We start from the raw sequence: 18051 nt of genomic DNA, 5'->3' as shown, positions 1-18051 counted from the left end.
GTATGAGATTTAACACAATTATACTTCAGGTATTTATGAACAACAGTGATCACTGCCAGCTCTTGTTCAGAATTACAAGACGAGATAATACTTCATCAAACAGATGATGCAGTTTTCTTACTTCGATTAAGTATCAGTAAGTCTCCCAGCACGAGTAACTATAAATTTTAAAAGTAAACCACCCTATACATTGTGAAGAATTCAGTCAAAGCTTTCTCTCTGTAGGACTAACTCTCTGTAATTCTTTGCATTTCTAAGAGTTACACATCACACCATACCATCGTTTTGACCATATTTCACTCCAGTGTATCCAAAGGTTGATTGATTTTCTTCATTTAGGGGATGGGAATTTTTTTCCCCCCCCATTAAAAGCAAGCTGTATGAGAGCTGATGATATTCATGTGAACTAAGTGCTGAAAGATGTGATAAGAAATGTGGTAGTGTTTAAAGAAATGAAAATGTGATAAGATTAATGTATGCTAAAACCAAAGTACTTAAAAAAAAAAAAAAAACAACACTCCTCCTCTATGTGAATTGGGGGGTGAGGTATCCAAAAAACATTTTCTCATTAATAGGTAATCACAGAGTTGCTCTGGCATGACAGTACTGCAATATTTTTTAGAAGCTTTACTGATGCACTCTTCTTCAAACAGAAACATTTGTTCGAAGTCCAGAAGAATGTGGGCACGGATTGAAACCATTCTCTTCCAACATCCACATGCCAAAAACCTGACACTCCAAAAAACATTAGTTTAGTTTGAGTTTAGTAGAATCACAGAATCAGTTAGGTTGGACACAACCTCTCAAATTTATCTGATCCAGTCTCTTACTTGAAGCACTGCCAACTTCACAGTTAGATGCCTGGTCTGAAAAACTGAAGTCTTCGCTCTGAATACTGCAAAAAGAACTCCACTCATCTCCCTGCTGCCTTTCTGACAGAAGAAAGAGCAGGTAGTCAGCTACTTTAAAACAAACAAAGAAACAACTCCAGTTGATATTTCAGTATGAGGGGGAAATAATCAGACTACCTTCTGTAGTTTGAACAACGCAAATGAAAAAAAAGTATTGTTAATGGATATAATGTCACAAGTTTAACATTGAAATTCGTTAGAACTTTAGAGACTTTGCTGATTTGCTTGAATTTTATGGTACACATCCACAGAACTATTCAGATGCTGTAACAAACATTTCATCAGAAGCTGCAAGGAACCGCACATCCAGGCTTTGAGCTATTTTGATCAAAGAATTACAGTTGTGAGATCTTCTCACAAAGGCCAGAGAATGGAAGTCACAGAAAATAAGTTTTATATGCCTCAGATATATGAAAACTTCAGCCATTTGCTTACGTAAGAGACTTCTTTTACTGCTGAAAAGAATGGGGGGAAATGAACAGATGCTGACATTCAGAATGATTGGGATCTTCAGTTATTTAATGACGGAATGACAAACAACCTAATTTTTCTCCTTCCTGTGAACAGAGATTGCAACAGGAAAAAACACTCTTTAAGTAAAGAACCTATTCTGCTTGGAAATAAAGACTCATTGCCAATTTGGTCTGTGTGGAAGGCATAACATTTACTGTATGGGTATCCCCTTCCTTTTCAAGAAGTTACTCATGGAAATGGCCTTTTTAGACTTTCCGTCATGAGAGAAGCTGAGCTGCAAGCTCCAAATGAATGTTTATTAAAGACATGAAGCACCAGCAGAAATACTGTATTCATGTTGGCAAACAATCAAAACATGACTTACTTGATCTACTGTCCTGGTTTTGCTATAGAGAAATTAAGGCACAGAGAACTGAACTACCTTGTTTAAGATGAAGCAGTTACACAGCAGGCAGCACGTTTCCTTCAAATTATCTGCTCTCGCCTCAAAGCTTATCCTACCTCCAATCAGTCAGCTGAGCTTCCCTGTTTGTTTTTAAGGCCTGGGCTCTGTACAACTAGTTACAAAGTTTTCAGGAAACATCGTTCCAAGTACCAACAAATCCTGAAAAAGTGTTTTTCATGTTTATCAAACCTCTCCACTGCACAAATGCCGTTGCAGTCAGGTCACATTTGACTCCTAGAGGGACTTTCAAGTGGAAGAGTGAGAGTAAACAAGAGCACAGAAACGGTACCATTACCCGTGACACTGCAAGCCATCAGGATATCAAGGAACAGAGTCTGCCCCATTGCGCCATGCAGGTAAGTAAGACCTTAAGTACATACACCCAACTCATTAGAAGGTTTTGGTACGTGCTGGGAAAGTAAAGCACAGATGGTTGTTAGGCATGAAACTTGCTTAAAATTCTGGACTGTGTGTCCTGTTGTAATGGTTCAGGTATGCTCAGGAAAGAAACAAAAGATAGATGAACATTTTACAGCTTTATATCCAACACATCTGGGACAGGAGACCAGAAGGTGATAGCAACACTTGTAACAACAGCTAAATGGCTTTGCATACGGAGAAGCTGTTGAGACCGGCCTGCAGTGTCAGGTGAGGTCCCCAGAAGCTTATGCTGCTGTTGAAATTTGACATGTATAAATAGTGAGAAAATTGTTCCTTGTGGGGAATACATTCACGAGCATCCAACACTGCAGTAAGCCTGAGGTAGAAACGCCACACATGAAGGCCAGGCCGCCAGGCAAGACTCAAGACACCTCAAACAGCTAGAATGAGCATCCTTCGATCAACACAATGAACATAGAGGAACAGCTGGATCACAGCGAGTAGGTAATTGCGAGTACGGACAAGATAAGCAAATTCAAGTTTTTGATGCTGCTCCAAAGTGCACTTCTGCTCTTGTTCCTATCGCATCACTCAATTTCTCCTGAAATACAGAACACAAAATCAAACTGCTCAATCATTTTCAACAGGTCCTAATGTCAGGGAGGATATTCATGCCACCTGGCTGTTCTATGTCAAGTGCAGAAGGTCCAGGATCTGACACCTCTCCAGGTTTGTATTCTATTAAGCTATACATGTACACACTTTGTAACTTCTCCCAATACACAGGAAGGTGTTTTTTTCATTGTTGATTTGTTTGTTGTTTTAAAAGGGGGTGGGGGCAGGATACAAGCTAAAACCAGCTCAAATTAAGCTCGTGAATACTCCTAAACTACCACTTCAGTGACTTCCATATAAAAAAAAAAAAAGTTTCTTTCTACTACTTTATGGACTCCTCTCCCTCTTAAAACTGCAAGGTCTCGAACCAACTGCTGGTCATAGGAACTCCACAGTGCTCTTCTGATTTTAACTGGTCAAGCTTAGGATAGGGACAAACATTGTTAACAAAGTACTAATTCTATTTCCAATCTGATTAGAGAAACATACAACCTGTACTTCGGTATTTCCATTTTCACAATTACATTGTGGACTCAGAGCTTAATACCATGTTGATGTTATTTTGTCTTTATTTGCCTCTAATTGATAAATATACTAAATCAGTAAACTCCCGTTGTATTTCTGTCAACAAATACTGGTTCTTCAGAAAAAGCTTTAGTTCTACTGTAACGTGTAACTGTACCAATAGTAAAGATAGCAGTATTTGTGCATTGCAATGCATTTTTTCTTCCACTGTTTACAGAGTCTTCAAAATTAAGAACGAGATAGGAGCATGACTGAGAACATTCCTGCTCACATTAACCTTTTATAGACAACACTGAAGTTAAAATAACTGAATTGAAAACTGCTCAAATACAGAGAACATGTTCTAAGAAGGGACTAGCTCATAAATTGCTGTAAGTAAATCAGGGCTGTAGTATTCACTAGTACATAAAGAAATTAAATCTAAACCAGGTTACTACATTTCTTATGAGCATTTTATCTTTAATACCCTTTCAAAAAACCAAAACACCCCGTTGCTTTGCAATTACTCAGATCACCTACTTGCAATAGAAAGGAACGGAAAGCCTGACAAGCTGTGTCCATACTTGAAGACTAAAGAAAAACATTAATACCCAACTCCCATCCGCCAGTAGACAATGAAGGAAGAAAGCATTATCCTTCCTTTACTTCTATATCCTCACAACAGAAGAGGAAAATAAGGATTGACTTTCCTTACACTTTTAGAATTTAGATCTCAATGAATACCTCTTTATTCGCTCTCAGTCTTCCTAGCTCACACCTCATTTCAATGAAGACACACTTCTGCAGCTCTAAAGAGTGTGGCTTAGATTACATGCAATGAATCCTTGCACATAATTTATCATTAGTAAAAGCCTCAGCAGGTAAGACATCCTGTAGTTACCAATAACTTTGAGGTTCAGTTTTTGTCCAGTAGCAGTAGGGTGAAATAAACAGCTCTTGCAAGTTCCACTCCTTCCCAAGAGTAGTCTTCCTAGGTTTAACAAGGCAGAAAGTGAGCCTGGTTTTACATTTACAGTGTATCTGAATCTATCCCCTCTGCCTGCACCTATCCCTACCCAAAAGCAAGTAATCACAGGAGATACAACTTCTGCAGAGCTGTTGGGTTACTGGGCTAACCCATCAGGCTAAATGGAGGGCTTTAAAACAGTTCTTCCAAGACTGAAAGTCAGCACTGAGATAGATACTGACCCTGGCTAAGTTAGTGGAACACAAATGTTTCGGTCTCAGCATGAAACTTCTTCCCTTAGGAAATATTTTCTGTTCATGTTACTGCTTCCTCTCACAGCAACCGATGCTTCCCTCGCAATCCTGCTAGGCTTCTCCTGATTATTTAGAAAGCAATTCACGGGTGTAGTCAAAAGATAAGTGACAAGAATTATGCCTTTCATACAAGTTACTTCAGTTCAACCTCTTCTTCAATACTGAAGTTCTAACTTCTCCACTTGTCAAAGACAACCTTTTAAAGACAGTTAACCTTTGACAGAACACTGATGTTACAGAAGGAAACAAAATGTCCACTTGCAGAGTAACATAGTTAACAAAGGAAAGAGATTGATGAGATTTACCTGAAGTTTAAAGAGAATTAACTCAATTTTTCTAGCAAGATTGCTAAGCCTTCTCCAAAAAATCTCAGAATTCAGACAATTCCAGGACAATAGAGAAATCAACTCATTCTACTCTGTTGCAAAGGTTTAGGCAATGTTAGTGTGGATTAAAGGATCTACAGGGCACCTTCTTTTAAAATAAAAGTTTAAACACATATGTTATTATGTGGCTTGGGTGGTACAGCACGGATGTGGTACCATATGGCTTTGAGCATATGGACAGTTCACTTTTTATTGAACATGGAGAAGAAGGGTTACTGTTGGTTTATTCCATGAATTTAATCTGCTCATCTCTGTCAGTTACAAACTATTAGTGAAATACTGTTCCCACACCCTTTAACATCCCCACCTGAAACTACCTTTTGGCAATATAGTAGTAAGAAGATCTGCACTATTACAACATTTCTCTCAAGAGCAAGACAAAAAATAAATAAATACAAGTAGCATGGAGTTTTATAATTCCAGTGGTTATAGCAGAAAACGAAACAGACCCTCAGACAGGTCTTTTTTTTTAATAGCAGCTGACTGTGCTTCTGATTTGTCAGCGTGTAGGTAATCCTCTACGAAATGTATATATTAACTGCAGATAAGGGGGACTAAGCAGCCATACCTCATAGCATTAACACAACCTGAACTGACACACAACAAGCAGAACAGCCAGGCCACCCGCCACCAGAAAACAGAGCTTTTCCCCCCCTTCTGCATACCTGGTTCCCACCACACATGTGAATGGCTCCAGCAGCTGAATCAAAACATCACTTGTGTGAGGTACGCTAATTTCCTTTTCAGAATATAAAAGGATACAGCCTTAATGCTCCAGTCTGAGTCCCGATGGCCAGTATTTTCTGAACAGGATCAAATGCCAGGGCTGAAGGTTGATAGGGGAAACCATGGCGCACAGTCTAACAAGTCAGAGCATCGTAGTAATGATGGGACAAGCAGCAGACCAAAAATAAACAGAATCAATATCATATGTTAGGGAATAGGATTCAGCATTAATCACAATTAAGAAAGGAACCCACCGATTGAAAATAACAGCTGTCCTATATTCATCAATTATAAAAGATTTTTTTTTTTTTAAGTTGGTCCAGTCATTCACCCTTGATCACCAAATGACATTCATACTTCCTGAAACTTAATGTAAGTGTTGCATTATTTCTGTACAAAGACTGTATCAACATGGCATTTTTCCATCCATGTCATCCTCTGAATATTCCTATTTTAGCCCTAAAAATGGCACTAACCCATTAAAACCTGTGATGTTCCTCCTAGGAAGTTTGGCAACAAAGCCAGACTTGTTGTTAGAACTGTTACAAATTGCTACACCTGCTTGTCAGAGCTTCTTCAATTTCACTCCAACAGGCCCCACATGACAGTGCAAACTCTCTCATCACCTTTACAAAAAAAAAAAAAAACAAACAATAAATAATCAACCCAACCTCCACAGAGCATCTCTCTCGACCTCTGCTTCCCCTCAAAACAAACAAATAAATGCTCCTGAAAGCAGACAAATAGAAAACATGCCATAAAAACAAACCAAGCCCCCTTAACCAAGGGATTCTTTCTTAATACGAAGCAGTTGGCACATCTGGGTTTCTGATTAGCCAAGACTAATTTGGTAATCAACCACACAACAACCCCATTACACTTCTCAGGCTGCAATTAATCAGAATCAAGAATAAAAGCATTATCTATTCTGACTTCTACTATAGATGTATGCAACATAAGCCATACAAACACTGGCTTTTCAACTGCAAAACCTTTAGTTTAACTCAGGGTTATTTTAGGACCTCATAAATGCATAGCGAACTTCTGATAGACTCCTTTTACTTCAGTGAAGTTGCAGGCATAGCTCACAACTCTCGGTATTTCACAGTGAATAAAATCTAAGCAGCAATAGCCCTGCTCTTTGCTGTGTCCTTCACGAGCAACTTGTAAAAGTGGCAGGAACACCTGCAGTACTAGATAAAACAAGGAGGCGAATCCACAAACAAGCTCAGCCATATCAAGCTAGGCCACGGGTGCATTGTAAAGATAAAAATGGGCATTGATATTCAAATCAGTTTGTATTCCTCTAGGTACAGCTGGCGGATTAATTCGCTGCATCATTTTCCAAAAGCGTGCGGGCACAAACTGCAGTTATTGTATCACACGCAAGCAAATGAAAAAAAAAAAAAAAAAAAAAAGAAAAAAACGGGAACTTTTCCTCCCTCCGTCTCTGGAGAACCTTTGCAACAGCAGCCCCGGCGACTTGGCAACACACTGCAGCCACAGCACCACCACCGTCTCCGGCCCCCTCCAGGCGCAGAGGCAGCGGGGAGCCGCGTTCCCGGCACGCAGCGCCCCAAGCCCCGCTCCTGGGGCCCGGCAGCTCCCGCTGGAGGCCGCGATGCCGCCGGGCATCCCTCCCCCCCCCAGCCCTCCCTCCATCCTCCGCCCCGTGGGCATCGAGCCCTGCGAGCCTCCGGCCAAGCTGCCCGCGGACACCCCGCAGCCCCCCTGCTCCTCCCCGCGTCCCCCCGGGGCGTTCACCTTGCAGAGCTGGAAGTGCTCGGACTGGAGCGTCTCCTGGATCTCGCTCTCCCGGTTGCCCGCCTGCTGCTGCTGCGCAGCGGACGACGCCGAGGCGGCGGACGAGACCGCCGTCAGGCCGTCCAGCACCTTCCTGATGTTAAATTTCCTCATGGCTCGCGGCGGCGCCGAGGCAGAGCCGAGCGGGGAGCGCCGCCGCCGCCCGCTCCGCCCGCTCCCCCCGCCCCGCCGGCGGCAGACGAGCCCCCGCGGGAGGGCGACGCGTTAGTCCGGCAGCGCAGCGCCGCTCCTCATCGGGGCCCGGCGGCTGGAGCCAAGCAAACGGCGCCCGGTCAGCCCGTGCTGTGCTGCTGCTGCCGCTGCCCTGCCCGGCCCGGCCCAGCCCCGCCCGCCGGGGGCTCACGGCTCGCCCCGGGCCCGCCCCGGCCCGTCCCACCCCGTCCTCCCGGCCGCCGAGCCGAGCCGCCCGCAGCCTCCGCGCCCGGCCGCGCAGCCGCCTCACATGGTGCCACCCGGCCCCGGCCCCCCGCCCGCCGCCACAGCCGCCGCAGTCCCTGCTCGCCCCCCCCACCCCCCGCCGCCTCGCAGCGCCCTCCCCTCCCTCCGCCCCCTCGGAGCTGAGCTGCGTGTGCCGCCAGCCAGTCACCGCCGGGGCTTCTCCCGGCGGCTGCTGCTGCCGCCGCCCGCCCCCGCAGCCACCAGCCTCCCCCACCCCTCCTCCTCCTCCTCCTCCTTCTCCCTCCTCCTCCTCGGGCCGCCTCGCGCTCGCTCCCCCTTGCCTGACAACGCGGAAGCGCAGCGCAGCGCCCCGGGGGGGCGGCGGCGGCGGCGGCAGCAGCAGGAGGAGGAGGAGGAGGAGGAGGAGGAGGAGGAGGAGGAGGAGGAGCGGTGCCAGGGCTCGCAGTGGCCGCGCATGCGTCCCCACAGGGCCGGCACCCGGATGTGGCGGTGCCCGCTGCCCCCGCAGCGCCGCGGCCAGGGGAGCGGGCACCGGGGTGCGGGGGGCGATGGGGACGGGGACGGGACCGGGGCCATCACGGCGGCGGCGGCGGGGGAGCGGGGACGGGAGCCCCGCGCCGCCTCTGCGCAGGGAGCAGGGAGCAGGGGGCGGCGGTGGTGGCACGCAGCGTCCGGGGGCTGCCGGCCCGTGCCCGGCCTTTGTTTTGCCTTCATCAGTAGGTCGCGTTCCTGGATTGTGCCCCGAGTGGCGCAGGTGGTGGTTGGTGTTCCCCCCTCACTCACGGTGTGTCGCTGAGGGCAATTATTCGTGACTCAGATCAGCCAAGTAAAACCAACCGGACCATCAGTTACCACCTCTGGAGGAAAGCTTGTGGAAATGCGGCTCAGGACATGGGCCCGCATCCCCCGGCTGCAGCAGGAATGCCTGAGCAGGAGGAGGCTCAGCCCGCAGTAAAATGGCATTTACAGGTGGTGCCTTCAGCCCCAAAGCCAGGCATGCACTGTTAGCACACTCAGTGTGACGGTGCACGGACAAATAAGCGCAATCAGAATGCTGCAAAATAGTTACCATGCACCCACAATAATAACCTCAAAAGTAAAAGTTCTTAGACTTCTTAGACCTCTAACCCCATGTCAGTTTAAAGCCATATTCCCAGCAGGTGTATGGTGTATAAACATTCAAAAGAAACCAGGACGCTTACATACTCTTATGAACTGACAGAGCTTTCCACCTATGTAACCAGGACCGTTGGACACTTCCTCAAATCACCTTGGTGAACATGTGGAAGAATGTTTCCAGAGATGACAAAAATCCTCAAATAAATAAAAGTAGACTTAAATAAGCCTCATTAAATACCTGATAATAAAGTTAATTTCATTTTAAGAGAGGTGTGTGTATTTTCAATGTCTTTAATCATATATTTTATCTAAGAGTCCATAAGTTACAGAAATAATGTCTGTTTTTTTTCCAACTACTCACACGTGCTTATTGCAGTACACTACATTGGGAAGAAAACTTCTGGAACTCAACTATGCTTGACTGAATGGTAAACACTGATTGTGTTTACCACACGCATTGTGTTGATAATGCATACCTGTAGAACCCTAAGAATGTAACTAATACTCCATCCGGGTCCTGTTATCAGCATAGGCCAGGCCCTACAAGCATTCCTAGCTACAAGATTCATATCACATCTACTCTCATTATTTATGTTAATTATTTATAGAAATTGTTAAGGAAAACAACTTCAAAGCTTGCTGAAGAATTAAAGGCCTTTAAAAGCCATCTTTCTGCATACTGCACTTTTTTATTTTTCCCTCCAGTGTACTTGGCCCTTGACTCCATTCTTTACCTGCATTGTATATACTTGAGTAGAGACTGTATTTCATTTTCTGTTTAGATTAACACTGAAAGCAAGGAGGACCTCATTCATTATTGTAACACTGTACCAATACTTACAAACATTTATGCAAGGTATATATTACAACATATACATGGTTGAGACAACAGCATTTCTCTTCTCTCACACTTTGTAGTCAATGCCATTCAACAAGCCAATGCTTTCTGGTACAACTCCTCTAAAAAGTGAATGACAATCTTCTGTTGTACTGGGATACCAGTGGGAACAGTAGTAGGACTTTCATTTTATGGTTTTATAGCAAGCATCCCAATTATCTCTCAAGATTTAGCTGCTGTGTTTCAGCTTCTTTGAGGTCTCCTGCTCTTACCCAACAGCCACATCCTGTTTATAAAACAGACCGATTCTGCCTAATTTCCTTAGTTCATGTTGCCTGCTCAGACCTTCCGGACACTGATATCTGAAATCTCTTGCCAATGTTTTATACCCCCGTCCAAAGCCTGAGTGACTTACGCAACTGAGGATGAAGCAATCAGACCCAACTAGATTGCAACCACTTTTGTGTTCTACTGTGACAGGATCCGCCTGTGACAGAGCCACTGTTAAATGTTCATGAGTCAGCCCCCAGCCGCGCATCTTCATGGGCTATGCAAATCCCTGCTACCAAACGAATCCACTTGGTTTTAGTCTTCTTTGCCTGTCTTTTCTTACTGATCATCCTATCTACTGCTTCTTGAAAAGGAGAGAAAAACTCACTTGCTCATTTCTTGATCCATACCTTACAGATACCACATTGGCAACCACTATTCCTTGTACTTATTTAAGGCACGGTGCACGTAGTGTTGGTATACGTACCAATGCAGTCCCACAGACCACAGCTGGTGTAGGTCAGACTTCACTTGGTGGGTCTTTTGCCTCAAGATAATCACCATAACTTTATGGATAACTGGAACGCAGCCATCACCGTGCTTATGGTCTTTTTTTTTTTTTCAGGGACAGGTTGTGGTAAACCACCAAAGCACTAGCATGAAGAGGGGATAGAATGATAGCAGTCCTGCACAAACCAGAATGAGTAAAATCTCACCCAGTTATAATGCATGCTAAGACTTGGTAGAATAATCCCAGAGCAGTGGGTAGGTAGTAAAGGGACAAGTCTTCTCACGGTGTTTTTCATTAGTTCGTATGTACACCCAGAAGTATTACTGGTTGTATCCAGAGAAGTTCATGTACTTCAGGTGAATTGCACACCATAATTATTGCACTAATCAACATGGATGAGGAAAGGACCACCAGAAGGGGCCTCGAGACCTCTGCTTGTCCTGTAACCTCACTAAAGCTTTTGACAGTCAGTCAACCCAGTCTTTGAAGACTAATGAAGAGAATTAGCTTTCCTGAGAACTTCTTAATGGTGCTTAGTCACTCACACTGCAGAGTCAGAATTGACTGAGACCTAGCCAAACATTGCCTTGCCATAAATAGAAAGAAGCTGGGATACATTTTTGAACTAATCTTATTCAGGTTGTTTTACTTAACTGCATTGGACAGGACAGTGTAACCACAGCTCCAAGTGAGTTTTGGAACCTTTTCTGGCTGCTGCTCAGGTTCTTCAGATTCTGAGCTCTTGCCAGACAAACATCTGTGATTTTTTCTTTTCCCCATTAATCTGTATTGGTGAAAAATCCAAGGAGGACTTCAGGTGAACTTTTTGATATTTCTGCAGCTTACTTGGAGTACACTGTAAGCAAGAAGGAAATGGAGAGCATGTGTTAATTAGTGGGTCAGTCCCTAGAAAAAGCTATGATAGGACTTGCCATAACCTCAGCTGGAAATAAAGTCTAGTGTTTGTAAATTCATCCATTTCAGAGAAAGCGCCATTGACCATGCTCGTAATGATATGATGAGTTCCTCCTGCATCTGGAAGCCAGCATGGTCTTTGGCAGGCTCACAGATTATTTTTTAAAGACCTATGGAACAGCACAACTAACACCTCGTGTATGGATGCCACTAGGGAGAAAGAGGGCACATCCTGCCTCTGAAGGGACTGCATCAAAATTCCTGCATTTTGAGCTCCAGCCATTATAGTGAGATGTGTATATGTTGGTTGTTGAAGTATGAATTAGGAAGGCTTCTCAGCATTTGTCTACACAACCAGCAGAGGAGTGTCCATGTAGCTGCTTTGTGTTGAGCTGGAGCATGGCAAAAGAAGCAGATACAGCTGTCTTAGGAAGCATTCAAGGATATTGTTAGCAGTTGACCAGTGTAGATCTGACTGTTGGCTGATACCAGTGATATGCGACACAAGGCAAATATGCACTAGCAAGGAAGAGTACATAAGGCAGAAGGAAGGTATTAAAGCAGCACTGTGTGATGGAAATGTGAGACTCGTGAAGAGGTCATGCACCGTTCTCCTTAGTGTCTCACATATGCCTTTTTCCCACCACTGTCACCTTGGACCAGACAAAGAGAGTATCAGCTATTGACATATACACAGAAATTTACCATTTCTAGTGAAAGCACATTTATTGCTTTTTATCTATTGACCTATTTATGCATTATTCTCATCTTCACTGAAGGTACACAGTCCTTTCAAAAAATGTTGTAGTTTGCATCCATCTGTCATTCTTTACATATAAAATTAATTATGCCAAATAAATATTCAAGGAGGATGTTAACACCACATTTTTTGTTTTCAAATTTACTTTCATTACTTTCAGCCATGTCTTCAGTACCTAAGGTTAGGTCGTCTTAGCAGCACAGTCTGACTGATTTGGCTCCAGCCAATCCTTTTATCATTGTCTTCTGAAGGAGTAATTTATTTTTCTGCTCATCCAAATCTTCTATGGCCACTGCAGGCACTTAATTAATTTTGTTCTTATGTTGTACTAAAATGCACAGTTCTTTTTTGTTCATGCAGTCTGTCAATTTCCTCTTTCTATACCACATTTTACTTAAGCCTGGGCCAGTTCAGTGTTAAGAATAGAGGCATTTCACCTACTCTGCTCTCATTCTTTTAGTTACAACAGCTTCCTCAGTTTTTTTTGAACCCTTTAAATTAATCTCTCATGCAATTAAAACAGATAGTTTTGGTGGTAAAGTATTTCTTCTTTTTTCTTCATGATTTTTAGTGTTAGGAGCATAAACAGTCCTAGGAGCAGGTTTAAGGACTCAAGACTCCTCACTTATCTTGTCACAACTACACACCACCAGGGCTAGGCAGCCCCAGAATAAGCTGTTTCAAGCACTGTGTTGTGCTTTGGCTCCTAAAATCCACATCTGCCATACTTCTGTTCAATTCTTTGTTATATTCTTTCAGTCCTAATTTTATTTTTATGGATACTTTCTTGTATAGGAATTCATCTCAGTGTTTATCTCCCACTTGAAATTGAGTGTTTTCGGGTTCTTGACCTCTACATATTTATAATAAAATCATTACTTAGATATTTCTAGTGTAATCTGATTGTTTACAGGAGGAACATGTAATATATACAGTCAATATTTAAGTTTGTTTAGCATGTTGTATTTTTTTCCTTAGATGCCAAAATGAAATTGCAAATAATAATACTGAGGAATTGCAAATAATGATACCGAGGAATTTCCAATTTTAACCTGACTTAGGCCATCACTTCAACATGTAATTAATCGTATGTTCCCTTCAGTGCCATCTGTGTACCTCCTTTACATGATGTATAAGCTTAAGCTACATCAGGAGAAGACATGGTTGCTCAACCACGTACAAAACTTGCATTATTATTTGCATTAGGTCATATTTCTTCTGTAACTGGATCTATTTTGAGAAGTACTTGAAACATATTAGTGCAGAATCATATGAGCACAGGATAACTGAGGTTGAAAGGGACTTGTGGAAGTCATCTGGTCTAACTGTCCACTCAGTTGTAAGCTAGATCCAACTTCAAAGTTAGATCATGTTTTGTGTGGTCGTGTCCACTTTTAGCATATATCCAAAGATGGAGATTCTATTCTTTTGCATTATTACAAAATGAAAATACAGTTTCACATCCCATGCTCTGCATTTTGCTGTTTTCATATTTCTACACTGGCAGTAGGCCCGAGCCAGGATTAAAGCCTCAGGCATATGATGCTAATACACCCAGAACAGGTTTTGAACAAGGCAAGGCTTTTATCCATATAGAAAAAAAGTATGGTTTAATACTTCACTGAATAATGAAAAATGTTTTGTATGTATTTATCATACACTCTATGGTCTTCAGTCAACTATAATACAAGTGCTTCTTATTACAATGCCACTTTGAGACCTGCATAACAGAGTGAAGCAAAATATGAAATACAATCTGTCTCCATTAAAAGGCAGCAAAATATTGCAAGTGAAATCAACACAAGTTTTATAAAATAGTTAAATTAAGATGAAGTATGAGTGTCTGCCAAGAGAAGAAGGGTTTTCTTGGACTAAATGAATTAAAGCTAAAATATGATGAACAAAACTAATTTATCCATTCTTAAACAGAATTATAGTGCTGCAATTTAAAAAAAAATGTCTTTCAAATTTAATGATCTGTTTATATACAGTATTTTGTACCAAGTGTAGTATTTCAGACAGGATCTTTCATCAATGAGTCATTTTAAGTGACTACCCACTACAGTGAAAAAAAAAATCACATTTTATTATTGTCATTGTAATTATGGCCTGTTAGCTGGGAGGGGATTCCTATTGTACAGTAGTTTAGCGATCTAGACAAGTATTCATTTGGACTACAGAAACACCAGTCTTTGATTTAAAATGGCTAGTATTTCACTAGTATGTTTTCTTCTTTAAATTAAAAGTAATGAATTACATAAACTGCAAAAAAGCAAGCAGGCAAACTATTCCTTTAATGATGTTTAAGCTAGAAGACCCAAAATGTGTGTATGCTTCATTTCATTATATGTTTTTAATTTCTTGTATTTTCATCATGTTATCATTTTCTGTGAATATAAACACTTCTTTTAACACCATTGATATTTGGAAGTAATAATGCCAGATATGTATTTATATTTTCTGATTAGCTCAGTTGTGCAAGATAGGTTCAGATGGCAAGACAATTGAAGGATTTCCCATAAAAATAAAAATATTTCCCATATTCTATACGGTTTTAACTTCATTGCAAGCATGGTAGACAGAACCTCTTTATGTGTCTTCTCCTATCCCTCCCAGTTGGTGAAAGAGGAGGTGAAATGTAATGACAGCTGAGAAAAATAAAATGCTAGTACCCTCAAATTAAAATGAACATCATAACTTGAGATTAACAGAGCAAATAATTAAGAGAAACTAAAACAGTAACAAGACAAATGGGTAGGAGAAACCTAGAATATGTAGGACAGGTTGAAATTTATTAGTCATCGAGTCTTACAATTCTAATTTCTCCTATTTTTTACATTTTTTGTTTTTAAATTCTGTCCCAACATGCTAGTCAGTAAGCTTCTTTGAAGGAGGCTTTAGGTCCCATTGGTAACCTAAGACTTTTTGGAAACCTAGCTGAAGCAATTGAAATTTGTCTTGTAGTAACTGATTGAATTAGAGCCTAGAAGTAATTATATGCTTTAAATATATCACTTTATCAAGTGTTGTCGTGCACTGTATTGTCCTGACTAGAATTTACAACTATTTCTGGGATTAAGATCAGTATCTTGATGTACTGTCATAATTTTGAGCTTTACTTCAGGCAAGGTGTGGAAGGGCTCATTACTATCTGCTTCTTCAAATCTCTTTGTGAGGAACCATCCCTTCTATAGTATCACAGTACAGGCTGGATGCAGTGCCAATTAGGAATAGACAGCATTTATTAATTTTATGGATCATTTATGGTGTATTACCTGGTGTATTTATTATGGTGTATTTACTGAGGACAAAAGGCCACTTTCTGAGACCAGGACGAGAAAGATTATTACTGGTATGGAGGCCTACCTCTTTAGGTATGACTGATAGATTAATGGGAAAACAGAAATTATCTTCACTTCATCAACTGGAAATTGGCACACACCATGCTGTTTTAGGTATGCTAGTGCCATGTGCGATTTTAACTGCTTCATACAGCTATGGCTAAACTATGACCTGCACTAGAAGCTGTTTAATTTGGATTAAATGATACAGCTTTTTTCCCTCACCCATAAAGAAAATACCTTTACTACAGCAACACTGAGTTGTGCACAGATGTATTGCAGCAGAGCTTGGGCAGTGTTTGCTGGCACTGCCACAGGGCGGAAGCCTGCCCATCAACCATGTCCTGGTCTCCACGACCTGGGAGGCAGGTGGGCACCCACAGCTTTGGGTCCCCATCGGGCTGATGGGATCTGTTTTCCCCTTCCCTTGCTCTGTTGTTTTCGCAAGAGCAGAAACTGTACTGCTCCGCACTGAAGCTGAGTAGCCCTTACCCATACTGTGAAATTTTGGGTGTCAGGACTGCTCTTGATTCTGTCAAGGCAAGGCCTGGCAGCCTGTCCAATGCCCCTTTCCCATCAGGAACAAGGCACTGGGAGCACTGGGGCAGCCCCAGCCCTGACACTGGGCACCTTGTTGTGAACGGGGACAGGCAAAAGCCAGGCTGGGATGTGGGCCTGCGGTGGGGCAGGGGTGTGGGGAGCTGTAGCCTGGCCCTGCTGTGGCCTCGCTATGGCTGGGGCTGGTGGCCCTGGGCTGACGAGGGTTCCTGGGCCTAGGGGTGGGCAGGGACAGGCAGGGCTGGCAGTGCCCTCAGGGCCATGACATTTTCTTGCCAGCATCTAAAATAGCAATTCATATCTGAAGGGCAGTCTTAATTTATGTTACATGGAAAATTTTTGATACGTCATGACTATTTTTATTGAAAAGTTCAGCAATAGCAATTTTTTTAGAAGAAAAATGTATCTCATAAATAATCCTTATATCAAATTTAAGTGAGTTATTCCCATACTGCATGTACATGCATTCATATTGCTAGAAGGATTCCTTGGGAAAAAATTGTATAAAGTTGCTCCATTCTCAAATTTAAAATTAGAAAATCTAGTAATGTTTATTACCAGTTACATAATGTGCGATATTTTTAAAAACTATTTATTTTGTTTTACTTAATGTGAAAATAAGCTTTAAGATTTATATCATACAATGTCAGTTACATCTTTTTACAGAAGTAAATTTAAAGTTCTTTGGCTCTCAGTCATCTAACTCCCAACCAAGGGAGTCCATTGTTTTTCTGGAGTCTGATTTAACAAGAAATGAAACCTGTGTTTCTCTCATCTGTGTCAATCGGACTGTCTCACTGGTTACATTTTCATTTGACTGCATGTTTTTTGCCAATGAAACAGAGTACTCTCAAAATGGCAATGAAAGAAAACAAAACTTGTAATGAGTTATTACAAATAAGTGCAATTTTCTTTTATTTGCTATTTATTATGAATTGTATGTCTAACACGGATTGGGAGAAGTATCTGTGTGAATCTTAAGATGAAAGAAATGCTGCATCTCAGGCAGCAATTATGGAAGGTCTCCAAAATCCATTTTGCTTTTTTTGTTTCATTGTCTTGCTGATACCTATGCTTCCTGATATTTTCTGAATAGCGTGCAGTGTCTTTCACTAACTTTTGGCGTAGAATCATAGAACAAGCCAAGTTGGAAGGGACCCATAAGGATCATCGAGTTCAACTCCTGGCTCCACACAGATCTACCCAAAAATTCAGACCGTGTGACTAAGTGCACAGTCCAAACTCTTCTCAAACTCCAACATGCGTGGTGCTGTGACTACATCCCTGGGGGGCCTGTTCCAATGCACAACAACCCCCTCAGTGAAGAACCTCTGATATCCAGCATCCCCTGCTGCAGCTTGGCTCTATTCCCTGAGGTCCTATCACTGGTTACCAGAAAGAAGAGATCAGTGCCCACCCCTCCACTCCACCTCACGAGGAAGCTGTAGACGACGATGAGATCTCCCCTCAGCCTCCTCTTTTCCAGGCTGAACAGGGCAAGTGACCTCAGCTGCTCCTCATATGCCTTCCCCTCTAGGCCCTTCACCATTTGTTCCATCAGGAAATGCTGATGGCTAGGCTAGGCTAGACACTGGATCACTTATATTTCCACCGCTTCCATGGTCCTCAGTTCTTAAGCGGGTATTTAGGAATTCTCCGTATACTGGATACTACATCCAGGTCTACAGACTTGTTCGTGGTTACTCTAGCCAGTTTTGAAGGCACTCATAGACACAATGTGTTTCAGAAATCCCTTACAGCCACTGCATACAGGAAGCCACCACATACTTAGA

At 42.5% G+C, this 18051-nt stretch overlaps 1 protein-coding gene across 7 annotated transcripts in view; it reads right to left on the bottom strand.

The window, feature by feature from the left end:
- The window catches only part of STXBP5 (syntaxin binding protein 5), a 111166-nt gene extending 103378 nt beyond the window's left edge, over positions 1–7788 (bottom strand). For all 7 annotated transcript variants that reach the window (XM_027454325.3, XM_027454327.3, XM_027454328.3 and 4 more), the window contains exons 1-2: positions 7488–7788; positions 5760–5857 (exon numbers count right to left, since the gene is read on the bottom strand). In XM_027454325.3, the coding sequence (XP_027310126.1) occupies positions 5760–5857; positions 7488–7640 (251 nt within the window). In that variant the 5' untranslated portion in view covers positions 7641–7788. The remainder of the gene's footprint in view (positions 1–5759; positions 5858–7487) is intronic.
- Positions 7789–18051: the final 10263 nt, after the last annotated feature.

Source organism: Anas platyrhynchos, chromosome 3 (genome assembly GCF_047663525.1).
Source record: "Anas platyrhynchos isolate ZD024472 breed Pekin duck chromosome 3, IASCAAS_PekinDuck_T2T, whole genome shotgun sequence".
NCBI classification, from domain to species: Eukaryota; Metazoa; Chordata; class Aves; order Anseriformes; family Anatidae; genus Anas; species Anas platyrhynchos.
This window is presented reverse-complemented; position numbering and strand designations above follow the sequence as displayed.